This window comes from Medicago sativa, chromosome 1 (genome assembly GCF_051527215.1).
Source record: "Medicago sativa cultivar Bolivia chromosome 1, Bolivia_mono, whole genome shotgun sequence".
NCBI classification, from domain to species: Eukaryota; Viridiplantae; Streptophyta; class Magnoliopsida; order Fabales; family Fabaceae; genus Medicago; species Medicago sativa.
Genome location: NC_140749.1, coordinates 13453597 through 13474829, shown reverse-complemented (window position 1 = coordinate 13474829; position 21233 = coordinate 13453597). Strand labels below are relative to the sequence as shown.

At 35.5% G+C, this 21233-nt stretch overlaps 4 protein-coding genes across 4 annotated transcripts; 1 reads left to right on the top strand and 3 right to left on the bottom strand.

The window, feature by feature from the left end:
- Window positions 1-5114: 5114 nt before the first annotated feature.
- On the bottom strand, window positions 5115-6632 carry LOC146952849 (F-box/kelch-repeat protein At3g06240-like). The gene has a single exon (XM_085706614.1). It carries the CDS (start codon window positions 6451-6453, stop codon window positions 5296-5298), a length of 1158 nt encoding a protein of 385 aa, XP_085562740.1. The 5' UTR covers window positions 6454-6632; the 3' UTR covers window positions 5115-5295.
- Window positions 6633-7714: 1082 nt separating this feature from the next.
- On the bottom strand, window positions 7715-13129 carry LOC146952848 (rab GTPase-activating protein 22-like). Its single transcript, XM_085706599.1, has 5 exons — window positions 12739-13129; window positions 9890-9995; window positions 9750-9799; window positions 9476-9529; window positions 7715-9319 (listed from the first exon to the last, which is right to left on the bottom strand). Exons 1-5 carry the CDS (start codon window positions 12921-12923, stop codon window positions 7939-7941), a joined length of 1776 nt encoding a protein of 591 aa, XP_085562725.1. The 5' UTR covers window positions 12924-13129; the 3' UTR covers window positions 7715-7938.
- A 970-nt stretch (window positions 13130-14099) lies between these two features.
- Window positions 14100-16985, bottom strand: LOC146952847 (pentatricopeptide repeat-containing protein At5g16860-like). Its single transcript, XM_085706481.1, has one exon. The coding sequence runs from the start codon at window positions 16702-16704 to the stop codon at window positions 14215-14217; it is 2490 nt and encodes an 829-aa protein (XP_085562607.1). The 5' UTR covers window positions 16705-16985; the 3' UTR covers window positions 14100-14214.
- A 463-nt stretch (window positions 16986-17448) lies between these two features.
- Window positions 17449-19746, top strand: LOC146952846 (Tetratricopeptide repeat (TPR)-like superfamily protein). Its single transcript, XM_085706493.1, has one exon. It carries the CDS (start codon window positions 17449-17451, stop codon window positions 19417-19419), a length of 1971 nt encoding a protein of 656 aa, XP_085562619.1. The 3' UTR covers window positions 19420-19746.
- The last annotated feature ends 1487 nt before the right edge of the window (window positions 19747-21233 follow it).

Here is a 21233-nt window from a genome sequence, read left to right as displayed (position 1 = left end):
ACTAGAAGTTAAATCAATATGAAAGTTTGAATTGATTTGATGTTGAAGTGATGAGATGATGAAGAAATTTAGAAAATTCTTTTTTTACTCCTTAACCACAGTTCCATCGCTAGCAACCACGACTAACTCTAGTTTTAGCCGTTACAGAGCAACTAAATCGTGACAACCTAAACTTAGCCACGTGGACAAGTAAATCATTAACAATAAGGATCAAAATTTCAGGAAAAAAAAAAGTATATGGACAAAAAAAAAGTATATGGACTAAAGTTAATAGGACTAAAGTTAATATGATATGAATTTTTGGTAATGGTCGGGGTATGAACCCCAGACCTTGCATATTTTATTCATTGTCCCAACCAACTGAGCTAAGTTGACGAGAACATATGATATGAATTTTAAAATGTATTATGAATTTCCTTTCAAAAAAAATGTATTATGAATTTGAAGAAAAAAAAATCTAATTTATTCTCGTTGTTACACCCTATTGGTTTGATTGTGAGAATATTTTACGTGGAATTTTAAATTTGAATATGGGTTACCATATACCACCTCCTGATATGTGTATTTATTTTAGTATACGTGGCCACTATTTTTATTACATTTATTTTTCTCGAGGGAGTGACCACTATGCTTTTTTTTTTTTGAGGGAACCACTATGCTAATAGCTGAATAAAATAAAATCGTATCTTTTTTATGATACATCATGATTTTTTTTAATATGATATATGCCATAAAATCTAACAAATAACTACAAAAATCTCCTAAAATGCTAATATCTGAATAAAATAAAGGCTTAATAGCAGTTTTGGCCCCTATGTTTAAAGAAGTTGCGATTTTGGCCTCCTAACTAAAATAATTCGATTTTGGCCCCCTATGTTTTTCTCCCTTTGCACTTTTGGCCCCCTAGGCCAATTTTGACCAAGTCAATGTTGACGTGACGCCACGTGTGTAATTTTTTTTATTTATATTCTTTTAATTAAAAATTTTTTTAATTTTTTTAAAAAAAAGTATTTTTTTAATCAAAAAAATTTTAAAAAGTATTTTTTAATTTTTTTTAATAATTAAAAAAATAAAAAAAATTATACACGTGGCGCCACGTCAGCATTGACTTGGTCAAAATTGGCCTAGGGGGCCAAAAGTGCAAAGGGGGCAAAACATAGGGGACCAAAATCGAATTATTTTAGTTAGGGGGCCAAAATCGCAACTTCTTGAAACATAGGGGGCCAAAACTGCTATTAAGCCTAAAATAAAATCTAATCTTTTTTATATGATACATCAAGATATTTTTAATATGATATATACCATAAAATCTAACAAATAACTACAAAAATCTCCTAAAAGAAAACTACAAACCTCATGCAATATGTTTTTTTTTTTGGTGGTTGGGGTTTGAACCCCAAATTTTGCATATATTATGCATTGTCCATACCAACAGAGTTAAACTCACGAGGATAATATGTATTATATTGATATTAGAGTAAGTAGATTATATTTATTTTTTTATCAAATACGAAAATATCTACCAACCTACTATTCCTTTTCATTTGTCGATTTTTTTTTTTTTGAAAAATAGACGGTTGAAGCCCATAATGAATGAAAAGAAAGGAACATTATTTTTGTACATCCATTACTTATTCTACACCAAGAGAGATAAAAATAGATAGAGTGATATGATAGATATGATAAATAAGTGATGTGATAAGAAGAGAAAGATATAGAGAAAATGAGGTGTTAAATGAATGTCGAGAAATTAATGGTGTACAAATATAAGAGTTGGTAAATTAAACATCAATCATTGGAAACTCTAACAAGGTCGCCTTAAAAAAGCTTAATATGAGCAAGACAATGTACATATAATTTTATCACGGACCCTCCCTCACAATTTATATTTGCCAACGTATCTGCATAAACATCCGCTTTATGATAAGAGTGACACCCTAGAACTTTCCAATATCCAGCTCCAATAAACAAGGAATATATGTTGCATCATTCTACATCCTACGACAATGCCGTCGACTTTACTTGAATAGTATCAACCACTATACAAGAATCCATATGAAGATCAACTTTCCGAAAACCATGAGAATAAGCCAACTTCAAACCTTCGAACACCCTTCCTCCAAATCTATAGTTTTTTATGCACCAATCATTGACAAATACACTCCTTATTCTTTTGAAGAAACTGTTTCCATGAGATCTGATAAATCTCCAAGTGATTGTGGTGATTGAAGCTCTATTCAATGTCTGGCAAGAACACATCCATTTATTACCAACGTTTTAAGAAGGATCTTGCCCTGTACATACACTTAGAATCATAAAGGCCTAAGATCATCCACATTGGTGAGGTCTTAACCATATAAGACCCGGTACCTAATAGGTACCCCCAATGTGATTTTTTTTTTTGGGGTCTCTTAAGACCCAGGGTCTTACTTAAGATCTCAATGCTTAAGTGGACCCCACATTACTTTTTTTTAAAATAATCATTTTTATTTTACTATTACTTTTCAATTGTAATTTACTTTGGCTTTTTTTAGAGGGTCCCTTTATTGGTGTGACCCTTTTAGACCTTTTGTTAGAGGGTCTCCATTGGAGTGGTTGAGTACATGTTAGGTACTATTATTAAAAAATAATAAAAAAGTGATGTGTCCATGTGAGACCCGTTTAAGACCTCACAATTGAGTGTCTCCAATGCGGATGCTCTAATAGCCTAATCCAATAACTTTAGATGAATGTTATTTGAACAACTCTTTCTTGAAACAACTTCTTGGACAACTAAAATTTACAAAGAAAATTAGGTAGTGACACGAAAACCAAAGCAATAGAGAGAGAAAGTCAAGAGAGAATGTGAGTTTGAGAAAGAAAGTTATCACAAAAGTTGTCAAAAATTGGTTGTTCAAATATTATTATTTTTTTTGGTGAGAGGTAGGGGGCAAAGCCCCCACCAAAAAAACTAGATTAAGACCCTCAAAGGGGTAGAATCATTACAATCAGCTCTACCATGAGAGTTAGGAATTAAAATGTCAGGAGCAGAAATAAAAATATTAACATCTTGGGTTTTGAAGCCCTCTTTTGCTAGGATGTCAGCTGCTGTGTTTGCTTCCCTGCAAATATGATAAATATTTGGCACTCTAGTTTCTTTCATCAGCTTTGCTATTCTACTCAGAAGGCCAAAACAAGTGTGAGAGTTCGAATAGCCCCTTTATATCAAATTAACAGCCATGAGGGAATCAGACTCAAGGAAGAAATCTGTCATTTTTCTATCCTTTGCCATTTCCAGACTTTTTAAAATAGCCAAAAGCTCAGCTTGAATCACAGTACAACGGCCCAAAGTTGAGGAAAAGCCCCAAAGGAAAATACCGGTTGAATCTCGAGCTAGGCCACCACAAGCAGCTCGAGTTCCGTGGTCCTTCACATCCCCATCACAATTGATTTTAAACTTTCCATGAGCAGGAGGGATCCATATACGGTTAGAATTAACAAGGATGCTAGTAGAGGATCTAGGAATACTCAAATGCAATTCAGTCCATGCCTCTTTGATACTTGAGACCATGGTGTTGATTCTAGAGATAGAGGTGATAAGGGTGGGATTAATTTGATTAAAAATCAAGTTGTTCCTAGCCCACCAGATACAATCAATCGAAACTGCGAAAGCTATGTTCCAACTCTCCTGTTTTTTGTTAGATAGGTTCATGAAAATCCAATCTTGGAGGTCACCATTAGTGCAAAAACTAGGATGATTGTTGCCTAGAAGCTTTATCCATATAGCTTTAGCAAACTGACAGTCCCTAAATGTGTGAATAATAGATTCTGGTTCAGTTTTGCAGACAGGCCAGAGATCACTTGTTGTCATTCCTCTCATTTTCCTTGAAAGATTAGTGAGAAGAATTCCCCGAGCTAGTTCCAGATACAAGGGAAAATGCGAGCATGATTCGGAGGGGGCCCCTGTCATTTCTCATAACTTTATTATCTAACAATCACTTCCATAGGGTCCTCTCAAGGTAGTTCTATGTCCATGATTAAGTTTCATCAGTCCCAATAGCCTAGGAAATCGAGTTCTTGCCTATGCCATGGCCGTATAACACATCGAAATACTACAGACCTATGCCACATGGATTTACTCAACATTCCTTGTTTTCCCTACCTCAACAGCCATCACTTCCAAAGAGAATCTTCATGTCTCCCTTCCTACCCTCCTTCACATACCCCCATGCTAACATGGTTAACTCAGACACTATATCTTTATAATTAAATTGATATTTTAGCTCGGTTGTATCATACTATGTGACCCCCAATGCTAAAAACATATAAAAACTCTAACCATTTGAAGGAGCATTTATCATTGGCAATGACCAAAGTGACACATGAGGATGGGGAGTGACTGCCGGTGCACCCAAACATGTTCAATGAGCAGCTCTAGATAATATCTTAAAAAACGGACATATGAACGGAAAGAGAGAGTCATGAGTCTCAAATTCTCTACATATGCATAACTTTAAATTGACAAAATAGGTTAAGACCAATTTCTTGGATCAAACCCTCTCTCTTTTTTTTAATACAAAAATCCCTAATTTATAAGGTGAGCAATTATCAATTAAAGCCTTAATGCACATCAATTTACAATGGACACATGATATCATTTATAAATTCCTATAACAAATTTATATCATGACTTGTGATTCTAGTTCAAATTATCACAATCTATTTCCAATAATGTAGTAATCCGAAAATTAATTCAATATTGATGAAGTAACAAGAAACATTAAGATTATGAATCAAAAGTTAAAAACATATCACTTACATAAATATCATGAAAATTCAATCACGAATAGATATAAGGAGGTCTTTCTTTTGTCTTAACTTGAAGGATATAGCTACTTAAAAAATTTGACATAACAACAAGAAAATAAAAGATATTAAAAATGATGAGTAATGCTTGAATCAACAAACTCTTGAAATTTCAACTTCATATCCTCCCAGGTGCTTGAGATGTAATCTTCAAGATTCAAAAAAAAAAAAACCCTAGAAATTTCTTGCTAAAACCTTAAAATATTGTCTAAATTTAACACAATAGTCTAGTGAGCTCATCAAGTTGTCAGGTGATGCAACAATGGAAGAATACAAAAGGAAATTTCTTTCTTTTAAAGCACATCCCATCGCCAGACAAAGCAATCAGAATTGACAACTAGAAATGTTATGATATGAATTATTGACAAGACAACTCTTTTGCATACAAGCTAAAAAGTAATATCCTTATTACCACCATCATAAACCTAATAAATAAGAGTAATTAATTATTCATTCTGCAATTGAAAGAAGACTTTTCTTATAAATTACTATCTGAGAATAAAAGGGATCTCCTGTAATGCCAAGCCCTTGAATTGTGTCTGTACTTAAATCATACTTGACCAATTCTTCATCTTCATTGACGAAGAATATATCACCATTCTTTCCTACTCCAATAGGAAGCCCAAGACAAATTAATGGTTCAATAATGAATAGCTTAGTCCATGATTCTTTTACACCGATTTCACCCAGAATAGATATGTGAAAAGTAGTGATTTTTGCATCATTGGATATCAAAGCAATGGATTCATTTAACAACATTAAACGAGTATCCTCCAATTCAGAATCAATACTATCATCCATATATGAAGGCATGGACGTAAGAAAGAATACCTCATTAGCCAGATCAAATGACACCAAATATACCTTATCAAGATCTATTTTCCTTTCGCCCAACCAATGGCACACCCCATTAGTGTACACTTGCTCAAAAACAAATTCAGCACTCAAATTATTAGTTGGCATGTCCAAATCAAGTTTCTTCCATGAGTTGCTTTTAAGGCTATATATCTCCCATAAAGGGTTGTAAAACATATCTATATAATAATTTAGATCGGGACAAAAGTCTACATATCTGATCACCTTATAGTCATCTCTGACATAATCATAACCAAATCCATGATGTTGATACCTATCTATTACATTAGATGGTATTGACACACTTCGGTTGCGAGGAATGACGTTGACTTCCTCAATAGATGGGTTCCACAGTAAAATTTTTGAATTAATACCATCAACATAGAGACAAACAATTCCATTAATTCCAGAACCAAGAATATTAATATCAAGAGCATCTTCTTGAAATGGATACGGCCAATCTAATTTGATTTTATTGTCAAACCTATCACCAGAAAATAAGCTCAACAAAGGTTGCTTATCAAGATCTGACAAAGTGTGCTTTACGAGGAGACATGAATCATTGTAATAGGAATTATTGGAGATAACACTTTTGCAAAACATGCTCTTGAAATTAGGGTTTTCAAATGAGAGGGCCCATGATTTTCGTACACATTTAAATCGGTTCAAGGATTTTAGAGGCACTTTTGACATAATAGAGAAGACAAGATCATTAGGTATATAATTTCTAACCTTCTCATTTGAAAGAGCCATTGATTTCTATGTCTTCACCAATGCAGGGCTCCCACTTTGATTAATTTCTGTCAGCAATTCTAGCGAACAAGGGGGGTAATGAGATCTACACAACCGAAAAACCAAAAGAAAAACCCACTATGACTTTCAGTCGTATAAACCTAGGTTTTTCTCGAAATGAATTTTTGTTTTTAATTTAAATAAATAAAATAATGATATATTTATTTAATTTAGTTAACCATAAAGAAATAAATAATTTACAATAAATACGACCTTCTAACATAAATAACATAAATATGAAAGATGATATGAATATGATTTTGATTATGGCAAGATACTATGATAGTATTTAGATTAGCGATCTTTGTTTTCCCTTGATCGCTAAGTTATGCAGAATAAAATATACGTAGAGACAAATGGCGATCATAGGTTCCCTGGAATTGCCTACAACTTAGGATAGGTGGAACTCACTGAGACATTATGTCTCACCCCGGTCCCTTTTATTTTTATTTCAGATGCACAGGTTGCTCGCAAGCAGGATTGTTTGCATGGAGTAGTAAGCAGAAGAAACTGGACAATTTATGTTTACTTGTCTTGTAAATTTAGTATGAGTGTTATTCTAGATAAATTTAGTATGTGTTATTGTAAATTACATCTTCAACTCATCAATATAATATCAAAATTATATACAGTGTTATACAATATCTAATAGTCAAAGTTAACATGATATTTTCAAAAGGTTTTCAAAAATTTGTGTCATCCTTGTCAACGAAGTGAACTAAAAATGAAGACTGGGTCAGTGTGTAAATATTTTCAAAGATATGTGACTAACTTGGCATGAAAAAAAATTATATGACCTGTTTGAAAGTTTAAATTAAGTTACAGGATATTGTGTTGTTTTGCCAATAAAATAAGAGATCATCTCATTGAACATTCAACCCATGATTTCTACCAAACACACACGTAAAACTGATTCTCTTTTGTTTGCAAAACTGATATGTTTGTATTATTATTGTGTTTAAGTACACGGTTCCCTTGCTAACAAATATCATAGCTCTTGTCATAAAACATAAACAAAATGTTAAACCAGGTTTTAGAAATTAATATCTTCAGCTACCCTTCGAGAAACAAGCATTCTAGTTAAGCGATGGCTGATTCAAAAGGACAAATGAATGCCATGTAAATTAGCAGAGCTAAACTGGAAAAAACCCTGTTTTAGAGAATAAGAGAGAAAGAAAAAACATGCCTAATTGTAGATAACGACTCATGCCACCACCCTCTCTTTGCAAAGGTGCTCCAAAGAGCCATCAGATTGGTGTCTGAAATCAAAATTCAAAAAAAGAAAATAAATAGGAAACATCTCTATTTGGGGGTAATAAGGAATAAGCCGGGCAGCGCAACTCCGGTGCTTATTTTAATTGCAGAGGAGAATCTGCTAGTCTGAAATATTGGAAATTTTGTACACTAAAAATTATAAACTAGATTTGTTGATTGCATTGATCATAATCATGTCTCTATTTTGTCGTGAAGGGTGACCACTAAGTTATGTGCGTCATCTAGCAATTTCAAAACATCAAGATGTCCTGACATGCTATTGCATTCCCTAATGATCTCATCCATGCTGCTATACTTTTCAATGATCAATTTCCTCCTCTGCAATACTGAAGCTGCTATTGCGTAAAGCAACAGATCATCTGTTGGTGGTGCACGCTTTCGAACTTTGTTCCATGCAGAATGCCCAATACCTGCTCTGATTGCAGCTTGATCTGCCCACATTACTTCCCAAAGGCAAATAGTCTGTTCAAATGTCAGTTCCCTTCGAAACAATACCACCACCATCCTATACACAAAAAAGCAATCTTCAGCCTGAAGCTTCTCCAAATGCTTAAATAGATGGGCATCCTTATATTTGATGATTTTTGCAACCAACTCTAGTTGCCTCCTTATACCCACCTCATCAAGCCTAAAATTTTGTCGTGCTTTCTTCATGAATCCAACAAAACACCAGAAAGCCTCGTGATCCTCAGATATAATACTAACTATAGGAGATAGCAGGTCACTCATACCCTGGCAGTAGCCAATTTCAGAGTCATATAGTGCATATGCTTCAAGAATAGCAACTAGTCGGGCAGCATGATAAATTCTGCTAGCCTCTAGGTGATCGTAATCCTCCAAGCCAACAGCCTCAGCAGTCTGACGTGCTACACTGTCTGATACGGAAGCTTGAGAGGGGTAGTGTGCCATCCATTCTGCATTGGCACGTATTGCATCGAGTCTGATAATCCGTTGCCAGGTGGAGAAGTCTTCATTAGTTGGTAGCTTCGGTGGAACTTTTTCCTGTAAGGGAGATGAGACTTCCTTGGTAGTTTTCACGGGATTGTTATCCTCCTGAACATCACCAGGAGGAGCTGTTTGAATTACTTCAGGACCTTCAGTGGAATCCCTGGCAATTCTCATGGGGTTGTTATCTTCCTGAACATCATCACGAGGAGCTGTTTGAATTACTTCAGGACCTTCAGTGGAATCCTCGGTCGTTTTCATGGGATTGATATCTTCCTGAACATCATCAGGATGAACTGTTTGAATTACTTCAGGAGCTTCGGAAGAATCTGCATCCAGCATAGATGCATCAGCATTGTTGACATTAACATAATCATCTCCTTCCAACGAATATTCAGCTTCTGGAGTTTTGTCCTGGCTAGACTGGAATTCCCTGGCACTGGCTGCATCATCAGAACTAGAAGACGAACTAGAAGAACAAGAATCTTGAGCAAGACTTCCATCACCTCCTTCATAGCTGATTTCGCCAATTTCATTTAACTTACTGTTTTCATTGCTTTGCTTGATGAGTTTCCTGCATTGTCTACGGAGTTCTTCATATTGCTTTCTGTGCATTAAGATTTGCCAAAAAAAATCAACCTGATGTTAACACCCCTTCCCTCTCAACATAAATGAAACAGAGGAAAAGTAAAATGATAGATTTGAAGTATTTATCATACACAAAGATATATAAATAATCTGGGAATTAAACTTGTATGCTAACCTATTTTGAGTTTTTACAGCATCTCTTTCATCATTGGTGCTGCTAAAGTCATACCTGTCTAAGTCATACAAGTGTAATCAGTAAATGTATAAAAGAAAAAAGTAAAACACAATCCAACAGTCTAATAGAAAGAAAGGATAAGGTAAATAGGTAATCCATAACCTTCCTAATGCATAATTGTATATTAACTTAAAGATAACTAAGATAAGATTCATTGTAATTATGCAAGAGTGAAGACTATCTAAAAATGAAATAGAAAGAATGGCATACTTACACTCCAAGTAGGAAAGGCCAAACTTCAGCCCTTATTCTAGGATGAACACCCTGCATCAGATATTTAAAATGCAATCAATTCCAAAAAGAAACAAAAGAAGCACAAATTTAAAGTATAGGTGAATAAATTGGTAAACTCACTCCATTGCGCACTCTTTTCAGGAACTTAGTTCCACCATCACGGAGTCTACCATCTTCTGTAAACAAGCTTTTCCATTGCTGAGGTGAAAGGGGGTGTTTTCTTTTCCTGCATGAGCACGGGATTTAAGTAGACCAATTAAAATATGAGTAACAATCAAGTATTACTACTTAATAAAAATAAACAAAAGCACTCTACCACAACGGAGGAACTTTTTCAAGCCTATTATTGTTTTCCCCCATTGAAAAAGTCTAGTCATCAACTTCATACATTTTATTCTATTAGTGTTTCTGATTTTTGGGCGAGACACTTTATACATAACTATCTGAATTTCTTATTCATGAAGCATCCTTCAAAAAAAATAAATTCTTATTCATAAAGCAGTTATTATTGTGTTAGAGCTACTTGCTTCTATTTATCTGTCTATTTTAAGAAAAGACTTCTACTAAGAGATGGAGGAACCTACGTTATCCAAGCACTATAACTCGGCATTTCTTAGTTATTTGCAAAATCCAGAATACTATAAAATTTCTCCTAAAGTACTACTAGATACAGCAATTCCATAACATAGAGCATTACTGTATTTATTCTTCAGATCATCAGATATTTAAAATGCAATCATATTTGGTTTTCTCTAAATTGTTCTTTTGCCGTTTTCTCTTCCTCTCCCAATCCTCGCCGACCTTCCACAAACCACCACCGCTTCTTTCCACTTCTCCTTCATTACCCATACTTTCCGTCGAGATGTAGCCTAACTCTCACGGTGGTGCGATCGGCTCCTCTTTTGCCGCGACGCCACCATCGTCACAAGCAGTCGTCGGCGTCCTCTGTCACGACATGCTTGCTGTTCCGAAGCAGATCTCGTCGTTCTGCTGTTCTATGGTTGCTGTCGCCGTCGATGGCTGCAACGGTGTTCTTTTTGTTCACGGCCGTTCTCTCAGACCCTTTCGGGTAGGATACATCAGATCTCAGATCTATGCCTCCACGTTGTTCTCTCAGACCCTTCGAAGGTGTAGTCATGGATTGTGTTTGGTTGGTGGTTCTGTTTCTCAACGGATTCACAACACTGTTGCCGTCTTATCCGAGTCAATATTAATTTGACAATGCACTGTTAGGCTCGAAATAGCCATGAATGCTCGTTGTTTTTGTTGCAGTGGGTTGCCGGTGAGTAAACTTGTTATCCGTGTTGGCGGTCCGGTTACCTCACCACCCTCAAAGTCTATGTTCCGTGCTTGCAAACATCACAAATTTGTGCACTGGTGCGCGATAGTTTGTTTGCTTTTAATCTGCAATTTAGTTGGTGCGCGTGGATTTGTTAATTACCGTGTTGGCGGTCGAACTCACCCCCCACTTTCAAGCATTTTTCACATGGGACTGTTTGAACTCGAAAGAGTCGTCAATGCTCTCTGTCGTTGTTGCAGGGAGTTGATGGCAAGTGATTCGATTTTGTGTTGACGATCGATTCACTTGTCAAACTTTAGACCCGTGCTTAATTGTTACAATTGTTTAGGGTTGAATCCACTTTGTGGATTTTTGTTTTTGTTTTATTTTGCCCGTTAGGGTTGTCGACTGGGTCAGGTCTTATGTCCCCCCAGTTTTATTTTGTAATTTTTCCTTTTTTTAATAATATATATATGAGTAATTGGCAATAGATTAGAGTAGGGTACCAACTAAGTTGGACACTATTCTTTTCTATGTCACTTTGCTCTTGGCTTATCAAAAAAAAAAACAAGCAATAAAATTAATTAGGCACAGAAAATATCCTTCTTAAGTTCCAAAATGAACATTAGACAAGCTCAAAATATAAGCTAACATAGATCTTTCTTTTCAAGCTAGAAATACATAAAAAATAAATGTTGGTGCAATCTTTCCTTCAAAGGAAACTGCAACAACAGATTTTTTAATATCAATCTGGATCATTATCGAGTAAAAAAAATCAACTAAAAACAAATAAATTCCTAGTAAAAGGTAATTTAGTGGCATGCAATTGATTTGAATCAGAGATACAGTTAAAGAGAATTTAAAAACAAGGCCAAATGCATCTTAGGGTCCTTAGAGTTTAACGTTTGTACCGGACTAGTCTTTAGTTTCAAATTGGTCTTTTTTGTCGGTATAAATGAACAACTTAGTTTCAAATTGACCATTTCATTTAACATTAAGGTTCAAAAAGTGTTATTGACACCAAATATGATTACTTGCATACATTTTCTTCTTGTTTCCTAATTTTATAAAGAAATATTTCATCAACAACATTATAAATCAAGAAATCGATCAGTTAGGTTTCTAACTAAGACCGAATATGAACCCTAGTTTTTAGAGCGTTGAATTTGGCCCTACCAATTTAGCAATACACATTCAAATAAGCACTTTTTAACTGAGTTTGATCGAAATAAGGTAAAGGGTGCATATATCTTATGACTTAAAACTACGTGCACACTTTTACTAACTAACATTAAAGGACCAATTTAAAACTAAAAGTACTAATCTGATACAAACTTTAAGTTCAGGTGGTTCATGAGCTTCGGTTAAGGATAACTCGTTCCGAAAATCCAAGTTTCAAATCATAAAACAATCATTGATCAGACTTTATTTACCTCCTGACCGATTCCAAATTACGAGAGCCCTTTTCGATACGAAATTAAAACCAAAAAAGAAGTAAGGAACTTGAAATCCAATAATTTTACCATCAACACCAAATAAAGATCCATTTTCCTATAACAAAATCTTCTCCAAAACTTCATAATTAACACGAATCACATTATTTTCAATTCTCTAAAAAAAGAACAAGAATAATAAAGTGATTGAAACAGAAAATAGATCGATCTAGTTGGAAGTGTGTTGAATTTATTACCTACTGTAGAAAATGACAGCGACGATAGCGACACCGGCGAGGGCGGTGAAGACGACCGCTGGAGTAGAGTTAGGTGGTGTTGCGGCCATGAGAGAGAATCTACCCTTGCGGCCGGTTTTGGCACCGGCGGCAACAGAGAGAATGGCAGTTGTGTCGGTGGTGAAGTGGGAGGAGGATGTGTTCATCTCATGGATCAGAAATTAAAATTACGTTAATGCCCTTTTGTACCATTTCTCTCGCATCATTCTTCTTCATTCACCTTCCAAGTTATTTCTATGTTTTTTCTGAAAGGAGTGAAACGGAAATGGAAGAAAGAAAGTAGAAGAAAATTCCACGTTCTAGATGATTGATTGATTACGCATGGAACTAGAAGAAGATAAGCATTTTAGTTATTTTTTTGGTTAAGATCGACAGTTTCTCCGTTTATATATATTGTTGTCGGGGACTTATACGGGAATTCTTCGGTTCATAGGGGGCAAAAATGACTATTAATTTCTGATCCATTTGTAAATTAATTAAGGGTCTTGTTAACGAGTGCCCCCGGGGCACTCTTTAAGCATCCCTAATTTAGCAATTATTCCTTTAAAAAGTCAATCATTACAATTTTCAATGCATTGATTACCCAACTTTTCATAAAAAACTTACTATTTAAAGTGTTTAAAGAGTGCCCGGGGGCACTCGTTAACATTTCCCATTAATTAATTACTAATTAAATTCATAAGATTATAATTAGTGAATTTATGATTTAGTCTCATAATTTTTTCTTTTATGAATTTATTCTTCCACAAAAATTATATCTAAACTAATCTATGACATTTTTATACCCAAGATAAATCAATCTCTATGTTTTAATAGATTAGCGACCAAACGTCATCTCTTAATAAAAATGTTAGGCATAATATGAATTTATTTTTTGTCGAGGACTAAATTGGATTGAGGAAATTGTCAAAGATCAAATGAGGTCTACATCAGAAGATGTTAACGACTAAATTGTCAAAGTGCCATGGACAGCATCATCCCCTCACCCTAAACTTTTCTCATAAAATTTTTTTTATCTGAACTTTGGCCACTTAATTGTTAATGCATCTCATATCATTAACTTTAATATATCAACGAAGAGACAAATTTGATTGACATTTTATAAAATTATCAATGTACGAGACTGCAATAATGTGGGAGACTTCATTGATACAGTTATACAATTTCAGAGAATAAGTTCAACATTTCGTGTATATATTTTGCAGGCCAAGCAAAGTGAGAAAGTAATTAAGTAATTAAAAGAAAATTCTGCAATGCCCTGCAGGCTTATAAAAAAAAAGTGATGCCTAGCAGTGTGGTTTCAATTTCTAGATGGGTCACTGTTTTGTATTGTATATTCTTTAGCAGTTGATGTATAAAATTCATCTTCTGAAATATATACATGCATGTTTTCTTACCAAGTCTACTGCTATTGATATTATACAACTCTCTACTCTCTCATGTTATAGATAATTTGTGTTCTTTTATTCTAATAAACTTAGTCAAATTATCCAGCATAAAATATATCTCTTCTACTCTTTGGTGACTTTTATCACTAGCAAGAAAAACATGAACCCCATCTCTATCTTCTATCCAACTGCATCCTGGACTCTTTTGCATTCCCTTTTCATTCATTAACTCTCTAATTTTAGCAAGATCATGCCATCTTCCCGCAGAAGCATACAAGTTTGCTAACATAACATAGTTTCCGGTGTTACTCGGCTCCAATTCTATGAGCTTTTCTGCTGCAATTTCACCTAAGGCAACTTCCTTGTGAATAAAACAACCTCCAAGTAAAGCACTCCAAGTCACTGAATCAGCTTCCATTGGCATGTTTTTGATAAGTTGATATGCTTCGTTGAGCTTCCCTGCACGACTCAAGAGGTCGACCATACATGTATAGTGTTTTAATGTTGGCTTGATGTTGTATGTCTCCATTAAGTAAAAGTATTCATAGCCAATCTCAATTGATCCCGCATGAACACATGAAGAAAGAACTGATAGGAAAGTTACATGGTCCGGTCTAACTCTGCTGTCCAACATTCTGCGAAAAATAGCAATTCCTTCTTCGCCGTGTCCATGCATTGCATAAGCAGTGAGCATAGCATTGTGGCACACCAAATTTGGGTTTGATATCTTGTTATAAACTTGATAACAGTGTTTAATACTGCCGCATTTTGCATACATGTCTACTAAGGTGGCTCCAATATGAGCATCAGAGTCGTACCCTGCTCGTATGGAATATGCATGGACCTGCTTTCCACGGTGGACTGTTGCCAACTTGGAACATGCTGCTAAGATTATTCCAACTGTGTATATGTCAGGCCTCAAATTTGAAACCTGCATTTCGTTGAACAATTGCATTGGTAAATCATATTGTTTATTTTCCACAAGGCCAGCTAAAATGCTATTCCAAGTATACACATTTGGTTCAAAACCATCACTTTTCATTCTTTCAATGAGTTCTCCAATCTTTTCAATTTGATTAGACCGAGCATAGCCAGATATCAATGCATTCCATGTTGATGTATCTCTTTCACTTATTTCATCAAATGTCATTTTAGCAGCTATAATGTCATTGCATTTACAATACATTTCTACCAAAGCTCCACCGACAAAACTGTTGGATTGCAGACCTTTGACAATTGCAATAGAATGTATCTCTTTCCCTTGTCGAATGTAAGTCATATCAGCACATCCAGTAAGGATACTTCCAAGAGTGAATGAATCAGGTTCAATTCCTTCCATGAGTAAATCTCGAAACAACATCAGAGCGTCATTAAACATGAAATTATCAACATGTCCTGATATCATACAATTCCATGATATTCTATCCCTCTCCACGCCTTCTTGTTCCATCTGATAAAACAGTTCCTTTGCCTTCCTGACATTTCCATTTTCCAAGTATCCAACTATCATAGTATTGTATGACGCTGCACATTTCCTCGCAAACTTGGAAAACATTTCTAAGGCGCTTTTCATATCGCCACACCTTCTATACATGCCCACTAATGCATTTGCAACAAAACCATTAGAGAACAACTCATGTCTAACAATGTAGCCATGCAGTTCTTTCCCAACGAAAAGCCATTTCATCCTAGCACAAGCAGGTAAAACACTGGCCAGCGTTCGAGCATCCGGCGCCACCCCGGCTCCCACCATTCTAGCAAACAATTCAACTGACTCCACATCATAACCATTACTCGAGAATCCTCCAATAACCGCACTCCAGGTAACAACATTAGGTTCCAACTCACTCAACAACATATTTTCCAACAAATTCAAAGCCTCATACACCATCCCATTAGCAACACACGCAGTTATAATAGAATTCCACGAGACACAATCCTTCTGAGTCATACCTTCTAAAACCTTCTTAGCCTCACCTAAACTCCCACATTTACCATACATATCAATCAAAGAATTCCCCACATAAACATTACTAACAAACCCATGTTTCAAAACCATCCCATGAACTTGTCTACCTAATCCCAACTCACCAAGACCACAACAAATGTTCAAAACAACCGGGAACACAAAAAAATCCAATTTTTCTCCCAGCCTATCAAATAAAAACTCTTCAAAAAGCATAAAACCTTGATGAAACAACCCCATGTTAAGATGAAGACGTATAAACGCAGTCCAAGAATGCAAGTTTCTAAGAGTCATTTTGTCGAATATGTGGCAGGCATCTTCGAAAGAGGAGTTAATGGAGTACATTTGAAGTAACTTGGTTTGAACAAAGTGGTGGTTGTGAAAACGGGCTTTGATTGAGTGACCATGAAGTTGTTTTCCTAAAGCGAGGGAGTTGGAAGATTGAAGAATGGTGGAGTAGGTGGTGGAAGTAAGTATGGGGGTGTGAAGAAGGGATAAATTGGGTGGTTTTGTCTGGTGTTTGGGAAATGGTTGTGGTGGAAGTGTGAGGGGGTCTGAAAGCAAGGTGTGCATGTTTAGATGATAGAAATGGAAGATAAACAAGGAATATGGAAGCAACTCTAAAAAGAGTTTCGTAACTCGGTTAGAAAGAGTGTGGAAGTAGAAGTGGAGCTATAAGAAGCTCAACATTTTAATTACTCCATGTACTACTTAGCTATGAAAAAACTCATGTTACTTGGATGGTGAGTTTATGGTCCATTTTCAAAGCGAGAAGTGATGTTATATTTTGGCATCAAGTGCTTGATTTGGACAAATTTGAAAGATTAATCTTTGTAATTGCGTGTGAAAAAAATAACGGTTTAAAAAAACAAAAACAAAAACTAAGCTAAAGAAAAAATCTTAGAACATATAAAATTGAGAGACTAAAAAATCCCAAAAACCAAGACTAAATTATGTTTCAATTATTATGAGTAGACGATTACTCTAGAGTCACTTGATTAAAAATTTACTATTCAATCTTATGATCTAGGTTCCATACTCTCACACATCGAAAATACAACAAAATACTAGACAACGAAAATTACATTTAAATCCTTTTACATGACGTCTTTGGGTTTTCATCAAACAGTTTGATTATATGTGATGTGGAAATAAACATGACAAAATCATAATTTTCGTTTGAAAAACCAAAAAAACAACAACAACCTGCGAATATTGCGAAATGAGAAAAACATTGTACTAAGAAAGCCGAAACAAAAACCATAACATCACACTCACTCAACTCAACCTTACGTTTTCCAACAAACCTTTGTTGTAATGATCCAATGCAAAAGAATTTCTGCAGTTTCTAGAACCTTCCGCACACTCTATCAATCCGCAGCTCCATCTACACCTCCACATTCCACCGTTCCAGACGATAACACCACCAAATGGAACATCTCACATTACATCATAGACGACACAAACCTCCTCCGTCCAAGTCTCAATCCAAACTCAATAACCGGTCTTCATGTTCTAGACCTCATCAACAACGGTTCACTTGAACCGGACCGAACCATTTACAACAAACTCTTAAAAAGATGCACCATGTTAGGAAAACTCAAACACGGAAAATTGGTTCATACCCATTTGATGAATTCTAAGTTTAAGAATGATTTAGTCATTAAAAATTCAATTTTGTTTCTGTATGCTAAATGTGGTAGTTTAGAAATTGCGCGCCAGGTGTTTGATGAAATGCGTGTGAGAGATGTTGTGACATGGACTTCGATGATTACCGGGTATTCGCAGGATGGGTGTGCAAGTAGTGCTACTAGCGCGCTTGTTTTGTTTCTTGAGATGATGAGAGATGGGTTGAGACCGAATGAGTTTGCGTTGTCGAGTTTAGTTAAGTGTTGTGCGTTTTTAGGGAGTTGTGTTGATGGGAAGCAGATTCATGGGTGTTGTTGGAAATATGGGTTTCAGGAGAATGTGTTTGTGGGGAGTTCGCTTGTGGATATGTATGCGAGGTGTGGGGAGTTAAGGGAAGCGCGGTTGGTTTTTGATGAGCTTGAGAGTAGAAATGAGGTTTCTTGGAATGCTTTGATATCTGGTTATGCAAGGAAAGGTGAAGGAGAGGAGGCTTTGGGTTTATTTGTGAAGATGCAAAGGGAGGGTTTTGGAGCAACTGAGTTTACTTATTCGGCTTTATTGTGTTCTTCTTCGACTACGGGGTCTTTGGAGCAAGGGAAATGGCTTCATGCACATATGATGAAATCGGGAAAGAAGTTGGTTGGTTACGTGGGGAATACTCTTCTTCATATGTATGCGAAGTCGGGGAATATTTGTGATGCGAAGAAGGTTTTCGATCGGTTGGTTAAGGTTGATGTTGTTTCTTGCAATTCCATGCTGATAGGGTATGCTCAACATGGTTTTGGAAAGGAAGCTGTGGAACTTTTTAAAGAGATGATGTTGTGGTTTCAGATTGAACCCAATGGTATAACATTCCTTTCTGTTCTTACAGCCTGTAGCCATGCTGGACTTTTGGACGAGGGTTTATATTATTTTGAGTTAATGAAGAAGTATAGCCTTGAACCAAAACTCTCACACTACACGACGGTTGTTGATCTTCTTGGTCGAGCTGGTCGTCTTGATCAGGCTAAGAGTTTCATTGAAAAATTACCAATTGAACCAAATGCAACTATCTGGGGAGCTTTGCTTGGTGCGTCTAAAATGCATAAAAATACGGAAATGGGTGCTTACGCCGCTCAAAAGGTTTTAGAGCTTGACCCTTTTTATCCAGGAGCTCATACACTGCTATCCAATATTTATGCCTCTGCTGGTCAGTGGAAGGATGTTGCAAAAGTGAGAAAGGAGATGAAGGATAGTGGGTTGAAGAAGGAACCGGCTTGTAGTTGGGTTGAGATTGCGAATTCTGTCCATATATTTTCGGCAAATGACATTTCTCATCCACAGAAAGATAAGATTTATGAAACGTGGGAGAATCTAAATCAGAAAATTAAAGAGATTGGATATGTTCCTGATACAAGTCATGTGCATGTCTTTGTAGATCAACAGGAGAAGGAATTGAATTTGCAGTATCATAGTGAGAAGTTGGCTCTTGCTTTTGCCCTTTTAAATACTAAACCAGGATCCACCATACGTATTATGAAAAATATCAGGGTCTGTGGTGATTGCCACTCAGCAATAAAATATGTGTCTTTGGTTGTGAAGAGAGAAATCATTGTTAGAGACACCAATAGGTTCCATCATTTTCGTGATGGCTCGTGCTCTTGTAGAGACTACTGGTAGTGTCAATTATTATCAACCAATTAGTTGATTTTGCAGAATTCGCTTCTTATTATGTGATCTTACAATATCCATCTGCATGAAGGTAAATTAACCGTAAAGGTTTATGTAAATATAAGTCATGATAGTAGGCTACAGTTTAATTTAACTCAAACATATGTATGGGCCAGTGAGCTGTGCCTAACATCTTATTTAAGGCAAAAGGTCTTCATTTATTTTTTAGATATACATTTAACATGAATGCTATATTTTGGATACATTATTGTGAACACATACATGGAGTTATTTTAGTTTTCCTTTTCTTCTTCAGTTTTAAGATTTCTCTATTCATTCACACTGTTTGTTGCCATCTGCTGAAGCATTGCAGATTGCAGATATATATAAATCTCATCATTGCTTCATTTGATTTCCATGATTGTGTATGGGTGGAAAATAAGTTGTTTACAACCGTTTGGTTTACACCCAAAAATGAATGGGAGAAAAAGCATTAGGTCTTTGAGTGCAGAAATCTTATCTCTTTCATGAAAATGCAAAAGAAGAAAAGAAAGGGAAAAGATATTAAAAGGGAAGCCTCCACTCTTGCCCTTAGAGCATCTCCAATGGTTCACCGTTGGAGGTTCATAACTCTTTTGGTGCACCCTACTTTGCCAAATCAGATTTAAGAGCACTACCAACTTTTTATTCCAACGATTTAACCCTTTCGGAGTTCACAATGGGAAGAAGGCATAGTATCCACGTGGAACTTGTATGTATTAAGTTGTTTACATCTTGGAAATAGTGCTATAAATTAGAATCATTCTTTCTTAGTGTTTCCATGAACTTGATGATTGGATAGGAAAAGAAGGGTTCAAGACGATATTTTTGAGAAAATTTGTTCGCAAGAAAAGTTGTTTTTTAGAAAAGTTATTTTCTTGAAAAAGTTTCTTCTGAGAAAATGCATATTTTGGAAAGTGTATATTTGTGAAATGAACCTTTGATAAGTTAACAATGAGAAGATGCATAGTTTGGAAGGTGCATAGTTGTGAAATGAATTTTTGAAATGTTATTCTTCGAAAAGGAACTAAATGTTATTCTCCTATGTTTCTTCGAAAAGAAACACAGGAGAGATAAGGGGTAGTTAAAGGTTGATGTTTGAGGAGGTTGAGAAGACTTCACAGTCTGAAACGGTAGACTGTTTGGGAGGAAATTTTTTTGTAGTTACATTTCAACATTTGTGTGTATGCGCGCACGTGTGCATGGCGTGTATTGTATGAATTTTCGGTGGTGGAGGCTGCAAATTGTGTATGCCTTTGAGCTCTAATCCATTGTACCTAAATTGTATACGCATCCGTCGTGTGTGTGTGTCTTGTATGAGTTTTTTTGTGTGATAGATAAGAGTTATGTTTTGTTTGGTCTTTTTTGGTTACAATGTTTCGTTTGGTCTATAAATAATGGGTTGTACAAAAATTTCAAATACACTTCAATCAAATACAACTCTTTTTTTTAGGTGATCAGATACAAACTTTATTTTTTTGCAATTTATTTTTAGTAGCAAATATTTACTTTAATCATATTTTTTTAGCTTATATAATGTAGTTCACCTCACCTAATGTGCTTTGGGGGTAGTCAAAGAATTTATAGTCGAGGAAAATAGGTCTAAACATAATCAACAGAAGCAAAGAGAATCACTATTGACATGTATTAGTTGATCATTGAGCTGAAATAAATTAACAACTTCACACCCAAAAAGAATTATGTGACTATCTACAACAAATAAACCAAGTATCGAACAATAAAAAAGATACATAACATTAGCATTGAAAACACAACGTAAAAAA